A 13850-nucleotide genomic window follows, 5' to 3' on the forward strand; every position below is an offset into this window, starting at 1 on the left:
ATCTTTCAAAATAAAAGTTTGTCTACATAGGCAGAATATTAAAGAGAGCCTATAGAGCTTTTGCTGAAAGCTGCCACTGGAGCCAAAAGTGACAATTGTAGGATAATAATAATTGCTTTAAAAAGAGTCACACAGTCAGAAACCTGACACAGTAAGTAATAATCTACTAAGTATGTACCTAAACATTAGCCACTGTGAGCTACTGGTAATAACAGACCAAGTAGGCATGAAAATCCCTTGTGTATTTAATTGCACAAAAGGAGCCTTTTACTTTTTTATTTTATTTTCCATGGTCTTGTTTTAATGTGGAACTTGAACCTGTAACTTCAGTGTAAGTATCTATTGCAATGTACTATGAAATTTACCCATCATACAATGTTAACACAATACATGGAAGGACAAGCAATCTGAAACAAAAACAGTGCAAACAAGTTTGAAATTCAATGACTGTCACTGTGTAACCCAACATTGTGATCAAAAATATACAATGTTAACAAATTTGTTGTCAGAAGAGATTTGTCAGAGCCGTTATAAGAGAGGAGGCAAACCACTTAAAGCATTCTGAATAGAAAACTCCATAATGGCAAAGATAGCAGTCGTACGACACATGTCCCACCCCTTCCCCCCAAAAGCCAATCTTCCGCTTTATAAGAGCCGAACGTGAAACGTATCAAAGCAATTGTGTTCTTGCACTGACGGAAGCGAAACCATGCGCATGCATAGTACTGATGCAAACTTTCCAAGCATTTTTTATCTGATTTGATCAAATCTGATGAAAATACTATGCATGTACTTGTTATGTCCCGGTTACCATTGAAAGTGAAGTTACAGCTCTCTTCCTATTCGTTTAGTTAGGGGCCTGGTCTTGTTAGCCCAGAATAACTGCACCGGGGTGTTGCCAGGATGGCCGCCGGGTGAGAGACTTGCCTATAAAGACTTTGGATGTGTGCTTTAACTATGGCACAAAATACTGTACACTTCAGTCCAGAGGGGACTCCATCTCCACACAAATGATGTTTTTCCAACCAAAGAACAAAATAAGAGTCCTCCTGGCCTTCGAGAGCCCTCCTTGCTTCCTTGTTTTTACAGGCATTGTAAGTACAAGTAATTAGACTAAACATGTGGGAGCAGAAATGCCAGGCAGATAAAAACGAACCAAGTAAGAGCATAGGTACAGGCCAATTAAGCTGTTCTACAAAATTATAATCTTTTCTAAGATAATAAAGATTCTTGAAACTAAAGATATGATTTGAGATTTCATTTCGCTTTATAAAGGCAGGTAGATATACATAATTAACACTAAATAGTATCAGATAGTCTGTGCATTGTCAAGTAACACAAAGAAATTGTAAAATAGTCGATATTCTACTAGAGGGTAATGTTTACACAATGCACAATAATTTTTTTTAAAAATTTGAATGAGCTTGTCCTATCCCCTCAAATATGACGTTTTCTGTTCTACACGTTTTCTGTCCAGTGATTCCATTTTGCTGCTAATCACTCAACAGTTGTTCATTCATTTTTAGTCACAACTTATCAATTATATATGAAGAATTTTAAAAAGCGTTGCCCTGAAAAGGAACGCAGATGTTGTTAACAATCAAATTGTTTTATTTAGGTCATTTTAACCTAAAAATGGTGCGACGGGAAACTGTGATGTCCGCCATCACATGGTAGATTCTCCAAAGAAAAGAAATTACCCATAACACTGAATGTTTGTGCGTTGTTGTGTCGAGAGTGCTGTATGTTTTGCGTACTGTGTGATCCTCTAACGTTACCAGATTCCTGGGGGGTTTGTAAGAGGTTTGTTGTGTTGTTGTATTGGGTTGCATAACATTGTAAGGTGATTTTGATAAGTCTGCTGCTCCACACGTGTAAATAAAATACTACTACTACTGTTACTAACTATTATAAAACAGATGAGAAATTAATTGCACATATTGCAATTAGACTAGTTTCAGTTCTAATTCACGTGACTCGAAAAAAATCGATGAAAAGAAGCATTTAACATAGCAAATTTTTTTCCTCTCTGTTTGTGTCTAGTCATGGTTATCACATACTGTAACCTGCCTGCATGTGTTAAGTGGATAGTCTGTTGTTTCAGCCACTGCTACTACTATGACTAAGTTGATTTAAAAAACGATCAAAAGTCATGTATTGAGTATTGCGCCTGGTGTGTCTCTCTGTCCTCTATACTTTTGCAGCGCACATAAATACAGCCGGCCACCACAAGGCAGTGTCGGACTCACGGACGTACTACAGGGAACTACAAAGAAACGTGGTCACGTAACCCCTGACCCCCAGCGTCACTTTGCGTCATTTTGCCGGGAATGTCGGACCACGTGTCTCCTGTCGGCGTGCTTGTTCTCTGACGTGCCGCTCATCACTTTTCACTCTGAAACTAGCCGGGGCAGGGAGTACACTAGCAAGATGGCGGCGCGGTGGGGAGCGGGCGAGGAGACTTTAACTGCGTGCAATATGGATTTTTTCCCTATGGATACACTAGACGAGGTAAAGAACCCGCTCTCTACTTTGTTTCCTAGCATGTAATCCCACTGTTACGGGTTGTGTGCGTGTGTTTTTTAGGAGCAGGGCAGAGCGTGCTGTGTGTACTAGCGGCACACTGCGCATGGAAAAGTGACACGTGGATGCAACCGTAGTATCACTAAAACTCAGTCAAAAACTACTCAGTGTTTTGTGGTGATAACAGCCAGATAACACTCTTGTTGTACGTTTGTTAAATAATGGATAATGCCTCTTTATAAGGTGCTGGTGGTTTTTAGCTGCAGGTTAAGGCTAGCTGGTGAGTCAGTCTAGCTTGGCCGGCCGGCTACTGAACGACGCAGGTTTCCTCCCTCGTAATATAAATAGTCGTTGGAACAAATGAAGTGACAGTTGTGTATTTTTGTTGGTAGTCGACCTGGCATGTGCACCAGCTGTATAATCGACATCAGGAATAAGCAGTTAAGCTCTGTCAGTGGGTGTGTGTGTATGTGCAAAAGTACTCTGTGTCCCACCATCATCTGATTCATACACACGTGGTAACAGACACTGCAAGATGCTAGTCCTCCAGCTCGATCGTCGTCCCCGTGTGGATGTGTTCTTTACGTTCTCTTTGCTTGGCAGTGGTTAAGGTGCTATACGTTAATTTTTCTTTTTTTTTTTTTCTTTTTTTTGCCATGGTGCAGTTTATAGGCTTCATGCCAGCACATTGCAGTAACGTGTCATCACCAGCTCGGTGGTGATGCACACAGTGAAGCGCCTGTATATTAAGACAACTGGGGGCAGTCGGGACAGCTGCGCACACCTGTGTGATTATCCACTCTCACACGGCAGCACCATGCCACGTTTCATCCAAAACCTGTATGTGTATACCCACATGTGGTTTTAGTCGTGGTTGATCACATGTTGGATTCCTTCACGCATGCGCAGGAGGGTCAGCCAGTCTAATCTCTGCACACACCCTTTCATAGAGTTTATAGATAACTACATGCAGTTTTCTAATGTGTAGTGCATTATTGTGTACTGAAATTAGGCCTATCAGTTTGCAGTTGTTAAAATATGAGACGAGAGTGGAGATGAGGGGCCTGCTCGGGTTTGTTGTAGTACAACACGTGGGTAGGGTAGCCTCCCTTCGGACGGGGTGAGGCCAGGATCAAACATGTCTGCATGGACAGAAACACGTGGATCACTGTAAGAGACTAGTGCATTTTTTCAGATGAAAAAATGCAAAATGTTATCAGTTACGTTTGCTTTCATCGATGGACCTGTATGCTGGACATAGTGTTATGCATATGACTCAAATCTGTAAAGTTGTTGTACTCAAAGTGAGCCTTCTACTACTACAGCTATTTCTTAAATTTCATATTTATTTATTCAACTTTTGTTTAAAATGTAAGCATGTTATAGTTACCAATATTTTTCATTGCACTTTGTCTTTCTTTTGGACAGATTGTTTGAAGGTATTTAAGTTATATTTTATGTTGAAGTTGTATATAAAGTTATAACTTCTATTGATAATTTAAGTGCATGTTGGAATTCTGCATGTCCAATAGGTATGTGGTCTTATATTTTTGTATATTTCTGATCATGGGAAAATGCCTCTGGTATTTTGTTTTGTTCTCTTCCTCAAGCTGGAACTAAAAGCACGTGCCCTCCCTTCCCCTGTGGGGTTTCCTTTTCAGATTCTCGTTTTCAAATGCCTGACTTGAGTTTAGGCTTATTCTCAGTTCCAACCACCAGATAAATAAGCTATTTTGCCCTATTTCATTGTCTGACCCACAGACTGGCCTTCATTTATTAAATGGCAGTTTCTAATAAAAATATATGGCCACTGTGAAACAGGAATCCAACTCTACCCAAACAGATGTTCGAGACTGATTTTGTTTACATTTATTCATTGATGTAAGGCTCTTTAAACCTAGAAATATAAGTCAAAATCACCTGGACTTGCTTTTAAAGAGAGGATATAAAACAAAAGTCGACAAGTCCAGTTATAAAGGAAATGCAGCCCAGTGGTCCATATATGATACTACAAGGCTAGCATGCATTAAAGACATTACACTTTCTACTGAAATAAAGCTACTGCTAACACAAAATAAGAAGTTAAGCTTTTAAGTATTTGCTTAATATAGGATTTTTTTTAAATGTTCACATGACTGAAGAAGTGGATGTTTGTCAGATTTGAGGCACTTGTGTAAAAATTTGTTTGCTGTCTTAATCCACTAGCAACATGGTAATCGAACTCTAGTAGCAACAGTTATGTATTTGTGGGTCGCTGCTGGCAGATAGGTTTTGCCTAAATTATGTTTTCATTTTTGCCCAAAAATATTTAATGGTTTTTCTCCTCTCTAGACTGTTGGGCTGAGCTCTGGAGAAACTCTGGAGGCCCTTCAAAGCTGCTTAGACCCATCCATCCTTTCTATATTTGAGGAAGCACCAACAATAGAGGCAAGACTTATTTTACATGGTTGAACTTAAGTATTACAGTAACCTAAGAGAGATCTATGATGTATAAGCCTTGTACAGTTGTTTGTTTACACTTCCTGTAGTGCATGCTTTGACCAAACTACCATGTGTTTATTTAGACTAAGGGACTAGATGAAGAGAGCGAAGCCACGCTGCTAACTGCCCTGACAGAGATCCTTGACAATGTGGATGATGAGAACCTGTCCCCGTTCGACACACTGCCTGACTCAGACCTGCTGTCAGGTCAGAAGGGCAGGGAACACTCTCCGGTTAGTGCTCAGCTGTCATACATAACTCTCAAAGTGTCTCAGATTCCTGCTCTCGACTTCCCCCATGTGGCCTTTGAGTTTGGGGCAGAGAGAGTGAAAGGGCAAGGAGTTGGAAGGGCAACCTGCCAACTTCCGGTTATGAATATACTTCATGTTCATTGTTTTAGAAGTTTGTAAAAGTAAAATTTATCTCTGAAGTGGATAAGTATTAATATCCTCGTGCTTTTGTTTATCTTTCCCTCTCCAGCTCCGGAGATTGCTGTGTCTGTCGCGTTCCCCTCCCGAGAAAGACATACTATGTAGCACAAGACCCATATCAACTGGAAAGGTAGCTTTTGCTCATAATTACTGTGTATGTAAATTAAACAGCTGACAGATTTCAGAGTATGACTGGATATTTCTTTCCTTGTCTGCACCCAGAGCCTCCCCAGGATACAGGCAGACTCTCTTCAGAGGAGTGATGGGGAGGAAGAAGATGATGGCTCCCTCACTCTTAGCCCAGTGAGGCACGATTCATCTCCCGACAATGACCTGTTAGACTGGGAAGGTCCGACCCTACCGCTTCCTGTCACCTTTGAGCAGGAGGGTGAAGATGGTGTTTCAGTTAGCCTGGGGGACTTTGTCAGGCATATGCACCCGTACTGTATGGCCATTTGTGTAGAGAATGACGATGGGGAACAGATGTTGCCCGAAGGAGGCATCTTACTCGAGGTTGTGGACCGGGGGGAGAACGGAGAACCCATCCTGGCCATCCCAGACATAGATCTCCCAGTCTCTCTGCCACTTAAAGAGCAGTCTTCAGAAAATGAGCAGAAACTTAGAGATGAAGCCTCTGACAGTTTGGAGCATATAGTCATTGATGATGAAGACGTAACAGTCAGCGAGGCTCCAGTTAAACTTACAGCCCCTGCAACATCAGACCTATGTTCAGAAATGAAAGATGCAATGATCAAGAGACAAAAGGAAGAGATTAAAGAGAAAAGCCCCTCCTGGAGGAAAAAGAAAAAGAAATACAAGGAACAGTGCCAACCAGAACCTGTGGAGGCAAGGGTCCTTAGGAGTGGCAAAGTAAGAAAGATGGCGCAGAACGCAGCAAGAAAGCCTGAAAAAGGGTCAGTCAAAGAAGTGAAGAAACACAAAGTCCCAAAAGTTCCTCTTGCCTTGACTCCAACTTCTTCGTCTTTAAAACCTAAGAAACAAAATCAATGCCAAACTGAAACAGAAATAGCCACTACAACACTATTGCCTGAAATGAATGTGCAAATTGCCACATTTGTGCCACCCAGACAGGACGCTGCTCTGCTAAAAGATAGCTCTGAGCAGAGTCAGCCTAGCTGTTCACCCACAGCAGTGAGGGCCGGCCAGCCTGGTGAAACCCCGAAACAGCCAGGCCCAGCCCCCGAGAAGCTACAAGATTCATCAGCAGCTCCCTCTGCTGTCCTTGCCCCGCTGTCTTCAGAGAGCCCTGCAGCTGCTGATAGCCCCCTAACACCCCAGATGACACAACCTGTTTGTGAGGCCCTCCCCCCTGTGGCCACTGCAGTCCCAGAGCCCAAACCCAAATCACTCAGTCTAGAGGAGTACCGTCGGCTCCGACAGCAGAAAAAGCCAGCACCAGTGGAAAAACAAGACAAGAACAGCACCAAGTGGCCCAGCCTTCCAGAGCTTCCTAAAGAACTTCCTCCGATTCCCTGCCTGCCTGACCCCAGCCCCAGGGATCCACGACGCCCCAACCCCCAGGCAACAAAGAAGGAAGTGGATGAGGTCAGACCTGCCTGGCAGCCAAGGGGACCAACTGCACCACCCACGCCTGAGGCACTGCTGGTGCCACCAGCCTACATGGTTGCTTCATCCAGCAAAGTTTCAGCTGCTACTTCTATTCCTAAACCCCAGCAAACACCTGAACCTTCCAAACCTTCTCTACCCCAAAACCCCTCAGCTTTTGCCCCTAATTCAGTGATGGATTTACCCTCACATCAACAAACCATTGCTCAGCCTGCAGTACCTTCTGTGCCTCAGAGCCCTGAGTCTCCAGCTGCTTTAAAACACGCCACTCAGGTCATGTTGTCAGCAGATGGGAGGGGTTCACCTGCGCTATCAGGAGGAAAGTGCAGAGTTGATGATAGGCCCCAGGCTCAGCCTGTGTCTTTTAAGTCCATAGAGCTCACTAAAACCTGTCCTAAAACCACTACAGAGTCGATCAAATCCAATGCTGCTACTTCGTCTGCACTCAGTGCCCCCCAGAAGACCACTGTTGTTTCCCAAAAGGTGCCTGAGGTCACTGCTGCTACCACGTTAATTAACCCCATCACAGCTGATAGCAAGTCCTCCAAACCCACAGCCAATGGTACCCAGCTCAGTTCTTCTTCAGCTGCTCATCCCCCAGACTCCCATAGTCTAAAAGCAGAACCTGTTGTGCTTGAAACTAAAGAGAACCTCACCACAGCAGAGAAGCCCCAAAAGGCAAAGAGCCCCACACAGGTGCTGATTGAGGCCTTCACCAGTGAGATAGGTGAGCTTAAGGATGATTGCCAATTTTTATTGCTAAAAAAATAAAAACTTTAGTTTTTATTCATGAAGGCTTATTTCCATACCTTCTTTTTTTGATTGAAGCCTGTTTTTATTGTCAACAAAAACACATTTAAACAATTGATTGTCTCATACTAGCTACTGGTATCTATTTACAAAGCCCTTTTTGGAAAATTGCCATGTCAGTGTCTCATCTCTGCTTCTCTAGAGCCTCTAACCCATGCTTAATCTGCTCCAGTATTAGCTGATGTACTGGAACCGCATATCAGAAATAATTTATTCTGCTGTTAGTGCAATCAAATAAAATGTAGTGTCACTGTAAAAATCGAACAATTGAACCCGTCTGTACATCAAGACTATTTTCTATAATCATCCTACACCTTTCTGTCGACACTTTAATTGAGCCTTGATCCTGTTGATTGTCTGTGTCGTATTTACATCTGTGTTCTTGTTCTGTTTCAGTGTAACTGTAAACACAACATTTGTGTATAAGAGCATGTGGGTTTAGCCACCCTACCCTGTATAAATAATGGTTAAATAAGTACAGTTCTGTTATGTTTTGGTAAAATCCAGTACATATTGTTTTGTCTTTTTGTAGGTATTGAAGCTGCTGATCTGACCAGCTTGCTGGAACAGTTTGAGGAAACCCAAGGTAATCAATAATGGCTGATGCTTTTTTTTTTTTTTTTTTTTTGAGTGTGTCGATTGTGTCTGAAAAAATTGCTTGGTTCATTCCATGTTTGATAGTGTTACTCAATCCAGAGTATTTTTTGTCATGCTTAATTTCTGACCGTAGGATGGTTGAAGCATCTTAGCGGGTCACATAGTTTAGTGCCAAGCTAAATGTAGTAAGAGTATCAGTTTTCCTGGTTTCATAATGGTGGGAATTGGCATTCAACATTGCAGCTCCATCCTTGGTTTACAGTGGTGGGTTAGTGGGTAGAAGGACTTTGACTAAGACTTCAAAGGATAGCGAGTGCCTACTTAGAGACATTCACTGCTGTTGTGCAGGGAAGTTAGATGACCATTCCCTAATATTTTGACCAACAGAGCATATACAGGGTGTATCTCAGAGTTCGACAAAGAACAAAGATATCATTGGCCTATTCATATGAAATTGAAGCTTATCTGATCCTACTGGAGAAGTGTGTGTAACATTCAAAGATTTTAGGGGAGTTCTGACTGTTCAGAATTTCAGGATTTGTTTTTTTTCCTACCGAAACATTCCCCTTTAAGAGATGGGTGCTGTGGGGGGGCAGAGAAGCTGCTTTGTGCTCTTGCCTGCTCAGCTGCTGGAATTTTGCCCCGTCCGCAAATCCATTTAACTCTCGCCCTGCTGTCTTTGTTTGGGCGGATGTACAAGCCCCAGCTCTAACAAGTGCTTGAACTGTATGTGCCGCTACTCATGTTGGTGCATGTGTTATTGAACCAACATACTGTGTGCTATGGCTGATGTAGCTGCTGACTATATGGTGAATTTCTGTGCAAAATATACTGAACTAATAATAACCAGCATAAAGACAGTTTTATCCACAAAACATTAAATTTCTAAATTTTTAGTGTTCCTCTGTCTCTGCTGATGCAATTATTCCCCTGTCCCTTTTCTCCTCAGCCAAAGAGGAGCAATGTGTGCCGGAGGTCTCTGGTAGAGCAGCAGCTGTAGGAAACTCAAGGTGAGTTACCCTACAGCCCTCAAGCTGCTCTGTGTGAGTGATGGAGCAAAGGTTTCTCTGGATGAACCCTGGGCGAGTGAAACCTTTGTGTGTGTGTGTGTGTGTGTGTGTGTGTGTGTGTGTGTGTGTGTGTGTGTGTGTGTGTGTGTGTGTGTGTGTGTGTGTGTGTGTGTGTGTGTGTGTGTGTGTGTGTGTGTGGAGGTGAGACGCGTCCACCTTTTGCCAAGACCTACCGTAAACCCTGCTGTTGTCTGGCCACAGCGATGGCCTTCTCAGGTGTGAATTTGCAATGTGGTTTAATGGTTTTTTTGTCTAGACTTGGCTGCACTCTAACCCAAAGACACACTGAGGTGAGCGCTACACTATTTACCGGTGATATACTAACACACTCCTGTGCTTACTCTGCAGTTTTGAGTTGGCTCCAGAGAAAACAGTTGTGGAGCGTGTGAGAGCTAATGACCTCTCAAGTACTGCAGGTAATTCAGCATGTTATACTTGGCTTCTGAATGACTCCATTAAGTTAAATCATTAAAATAGAAAAACATATGCACTAAAAGGGACTTTTTTAGATTTTTATCATTATAAAGGGGCTAAATAGAAGTGTTTCTTTTTTATTCTGCCCTTTTATGGCTTCTGTGCTGTCACTGCTTACTGCATTAAAACAGTCATTAGAAATGGTTAAGAGTAGTACATTGCGATCAGCAAATTTGCTACCTTGCAACACAGATGGCCATGTGCTCTTGAATGTTGAGTATAATTGTGGTGCACTTTCTTTCTCTGCTCCAGCTCTGACTCCTCCAGCCACTCCTCCCCACCAGATGTGGAAACCTCTGGCCCCAGTGGCCCTGCTGGGGAAGAGCAAGGCCACTGAGGCCTTCAAGCCGAGCACCTCCAAGGTTATCCAGATAGAAGCTCGGCCACTGCCCTCAGTCAAGTCCCGCAGTAAACCCACTCCTGCCACCGTCGCTGTAGACCCTGACCTGGCATGCATGGACCATGACTACTGCCTCCCCAACAAAGGCACTTCCACTGGAGAGTCAGGCAAGCGCTGGAATGTCAAACAGCAATCTTTTATCACTATTAAACCCATCAAGCAACCCGCTACACCCGCCACACAGACACCCCCAGCTGCCCTAGCGTTGTCTGTCCCGTCTACTACAAACCCTGCAGTTAAAACCAAAATACAAGGTTTTCCACTGACAGAGCCCCTGGATCACAGGACAGATGGGGTGGAGAGAAGCTCTGTTCTGGAGACTCCCGATGCTTCTCCTGCTCGACAGGAGACTGATTCCACTGTTAAAGAAGGAAGCCCCAGGAGAGGGCCTTTTGGGAGGGCCTACCGTCGACATGCTGCTTCTCGCTCACCCAGCCCCAGATCTAGCCCCAAAGAGAGGACTGGAGGCCGGTCTAGAAAGAGAAGATCCCACCATTCTCCCAGCCCTATGACCAGTGGTTCAGAGTCAGACTCCCATTCCTCTAGATCTCGGTCTAGATCACGCGCTCCATCTAAGAAAAGGTTTGGCCCTCTCTCAAAACATCTGGTTGATGCGGCATCTTAATACTGATTTCTAGAGGGTATGATTTTCCTTGTTCCTTATCGGCACTCCTTCCTTTTCTTCTCTAGGTATCGTCCTCGTCACTCTGAGAGCAGTTCCAGCTCTTCATCCCGTTCCTCATCTCGGTCCTCTCCATCTGTGTCCCGCTCCCCTCCCAGGAGGAGGAATTACTCGTATTCCTCCTCTCGTTCTGGCTCGTGGAGTCGCTCCAGGTCGCGGTCTCAATCCCCTCAGAGACAAGCACAGTGGAGTAGAAGCAGAACATTGTACAGGTACAGTTTATGAATCATGCTCATCTGTGTGGTAGTCATTACGTGGATTTTCACAGCTGTTTCACTTCTGCATTACAAATACTTTGACACACAGTTTTAAAAAAAAAATGACTACGCTTCATTTTGTCTTCACCAGCCCCTCATATAAACATGGCTATGGTAACAGTGCAAAGACAAATGTGGAAGAGGTGAAGAGACGCAAGGGAAAAGCCATTGTAAGTTCATTTTAGTGAGTACACAGTTCTAAGAAAATTACAGTATTATAAGGTTAAATCAATTGGATGACTACTTTCCTCTCTCAGGAGGAGCGCCGGGTTGTTTACGTTGGTCGAATTCGGGGTACGATGACCCAAAAAGAGCTTAAAGAGCGCTTCTCTTTATTTGGCGAGATTGAAGACTGCACCTTGCACTTTAGAGACCATGGGTAAGTACATAAACAGAGAGGATTATACATGCATACATTTCTCTCCGTTGCTTGCTTTTGTAATAAAGGATTACGGTTGAAATTTTAATAAGGCTATAATATGAGCAAATTGCACTGTCTTTGAACCTTTTTGGTCTTGTCTGTGACCTCTTAGGCCAAGCTACAGTGCTAAAGCAACGGCTTGTTCATAACTGGGGCCTCCTGGCAACATCCCCAGGTTGCCCTTTTAAAACCAAGTCACAGCTCAAAACATTACAAGACCTCCTTACGACCTTCACTACACCTCTGTCAAACTGTATACGAATACAGGCTGATATTTTGTTTGTCTTTCACAGGGACAACTATGGCTTTGTGACTTATTACGACACCAAGGATGCTTTCACGGCCATTGAAAATGGAAGCAAGCTGCGCAAGCCTGATGAGCTGCCGTTTGATCTCTGTTTTGGTGGAAGGAGACAGTTCTGCCAGACCGGCTATTCTGATTTGGGTAGGCATGGCTTTAAATTGACAAAACAAAAGTTCCTGTAACTCTTAACCAGAGTGCTGTTAATCTATTTAAAGGGTATTGATGTGGTTTGCAAAAGATTGAAGATATTGGCTGCAGTTCATCCTGATACAGTGTGTTCACCAGAACCTAAATGCCACAGCGAGCCATTGTACTTTGTGAAGTGCTGCCAATAACTACAAAAGTTGGCAGATCACCTGGCAACTGTTGAAAGGATGATCGCACGGCAGGAGGAAGGCAAACTGTTGTTTGAGCATTCTCTCCTTTTAATGTGCTGTGTGCATGTTTAAAAGGGGAAAAGGCATCATTTTCAATCATTAGAATTATACATTAAGATATAGAATGTTGAACATTTAACAACTCTTTGGCTTTCACACACAGTCACCACCAAGTCATGGCTTTTAAGTTGCTAGCAGTGCTATAGCTATCATTGAAGAGACCCAGGTCATGTATTGATTTTGTGAATGTTGAGGTTTTATTGACCAGACCAGTTTTAATGACATTTTACATTATAAATGATGGGTATTTAAATGTTGATTCTGATGTTTTTGACTTGTCAGTCAAATGGTTTTTTTGGACTTAGATAATCATATAAGGAGATAAAATTTGCTTAAAATAAAAAATATGGATGTGAAGTCAAAAGACTTTTTATTTTTATTATTTTTTTTCTCTGTGATTAGTCAGAAGTTTGGGATGGGTTGTGCTGTAGGGAAAATCACTCTTTACATCACGACATAAAATCCTGGCTACAACCATGGTTTTGAGAGTCGCGTCAATCTGTGGAAATAGTTTGACCCAAATGAAGATTGTACCGCTTTCCTCGCCCCTTTCTTTGTATCTGATGCTGACTTCCTCTCCTTCTCTTTTCAGATTCAAGTAGAGAGTACGATCCATTGCCTGTGAAAGGCAAGTTTCATGCACTAGACTTCGACACTTTATTAAAGCAGGCCCAGCAGAATCTGAAGAGGTAACAGGAGGCCTGCAGCAGGAAGCAGCTGACACTTACCTCAGAGCCAACAGCTGGCTCCTCACCTGCAACACTGTCTTTACATTTTAGTTGTTGCATTAGTTTTTTTTTGTTTGTTTTGTTTTGTTTCTGCAAGCTAACACCTTCTATTGAAGTGAAGATTTGTAATGAAAGTAGTAAAAGAAGTCAAAAAAAAGGAATAAGTGAAATAAAATAATTTTTTAAAAGTTTATTTAAATGTAAAATCAAATTTGACTTGTATGGAGAGAATCATTTTTAAAAAGCTGGGAAAATATGTGGAAAGGAGCTCCCTAAATCTTGGGAGAGGATGTAACACATTTAAATGTACTACAAACCTAAATTAAAAAAGAGAGAAACTGAAACGTTTTCTTTTTTGTTTTTTCTTTCATTCAAACTCACCTGTGTCTTTGCATTTGTCAATGTTTGGTCGGATCTTTGAAAACATAAGGGAAGTTATTTGTCAAAGGTCTTTTTCGCACAAGACATTTTGAAATGTCACATGAAAAGCAAAGGAGTAAATAACAGAGTGGCAAACTTTTGGACTCGTCATAGCAGGAAAAGTACAAGTGAAACAAATATAGGTAACGACAGAGCCATCGTTGACGACGGCTCAGTTCCTTTGAGTGTCCCAGTAAGCCACGACAGCCACCATGCAAAATACCATGG

At 42.6% G+C, this 13850-nt stretch overlaps 1 protein-coding gene and 1 non-coding gene across 2 annotated transcripts; both read left to right on the forward strand.

Moving 5' to 3' along the window:
- Nucleotides 1-2272: 2272 nt before the first annotated feature.
- pprc1 (PPARG related coactivator 1) lies at nucleotides 2273-13550 on the forward strand. The gene is made up of 14 exons (XM_040138482.1): nucleotides 2273-2511; nucleotides 4855-4950; nucleotides 5088-5237; nucleotides 5485-5565; nucleotides 5658-7749; nucleotides 8365-8418; nucleotides 9379-9439; nucleotides 9848-9915; nucleotides 10226-10955; nucleotides 11064-11267; nucleotides 11404-11482; nucleotides 11570-11691; nucleotides 12027-12178; nucleotides 13067-13550. Exons 1-14 carry the CDS (start codon nucleotides 2431-2433, stop codon nucleotides 13165-13167), a joined length of 4071 nt encoding a protein of 1356 aa, XP_039994416.1. The 5' UTR covers nucleotides 2273-2430; the 3' UTR covers nucleotides 13168-13550.
- LOC120796972 lies at nucleotides 11801-11936 on the forward strand. Its single transcript, XR_005708446.1, has one exon. It is a non-coding gene; the product is annotated as a small nucleolar RNA SNORA50 (small nucleolar RNA).
- Nucleotides 13551-13850: the final 300 nt, after the last annotated feature.

This window comes from Xiphias gladius, chromosome 11 (assembly GCF_016859285.1).
Source record: "Xiphias gladius isolate SHS-SW01 ecotype Sanya breed wild chromosome 11, ASM1685928v1, whole genome shotgun sequence".
NCBI lineage: Eukaryota > Metazoa > Chordata > Actinopteri > Istiophoriformes > Xiphiidae > Xiphias > Xiphias gladius.

Excerpts from the sequence above, each read along its gene's own strand:
- pprc1 (XM_040138482.1), top strand. The coding sequence starts at position 2,431 with ATGGCGGCGCGGTGGGGAGCGGGCGAGGAGACTTTAACTGCGTGCAAT. Across the intron at positions 8,419-9,378 it reads ACAGTTTGAGGAAACCCAAG|CCAAAGAGGAGCAATGTGTG; the intron begins GTAATCAATAAT and ends TTTTCTCCTCAG. Across the intron at positions 9,916-10,225 it reads TGACCTCTCAAGTACTGCAG|CTCTGACTCCTCCAGCCACT; the intron begins GTAATTCAGCAT and ends TCTCTGCTCCAG.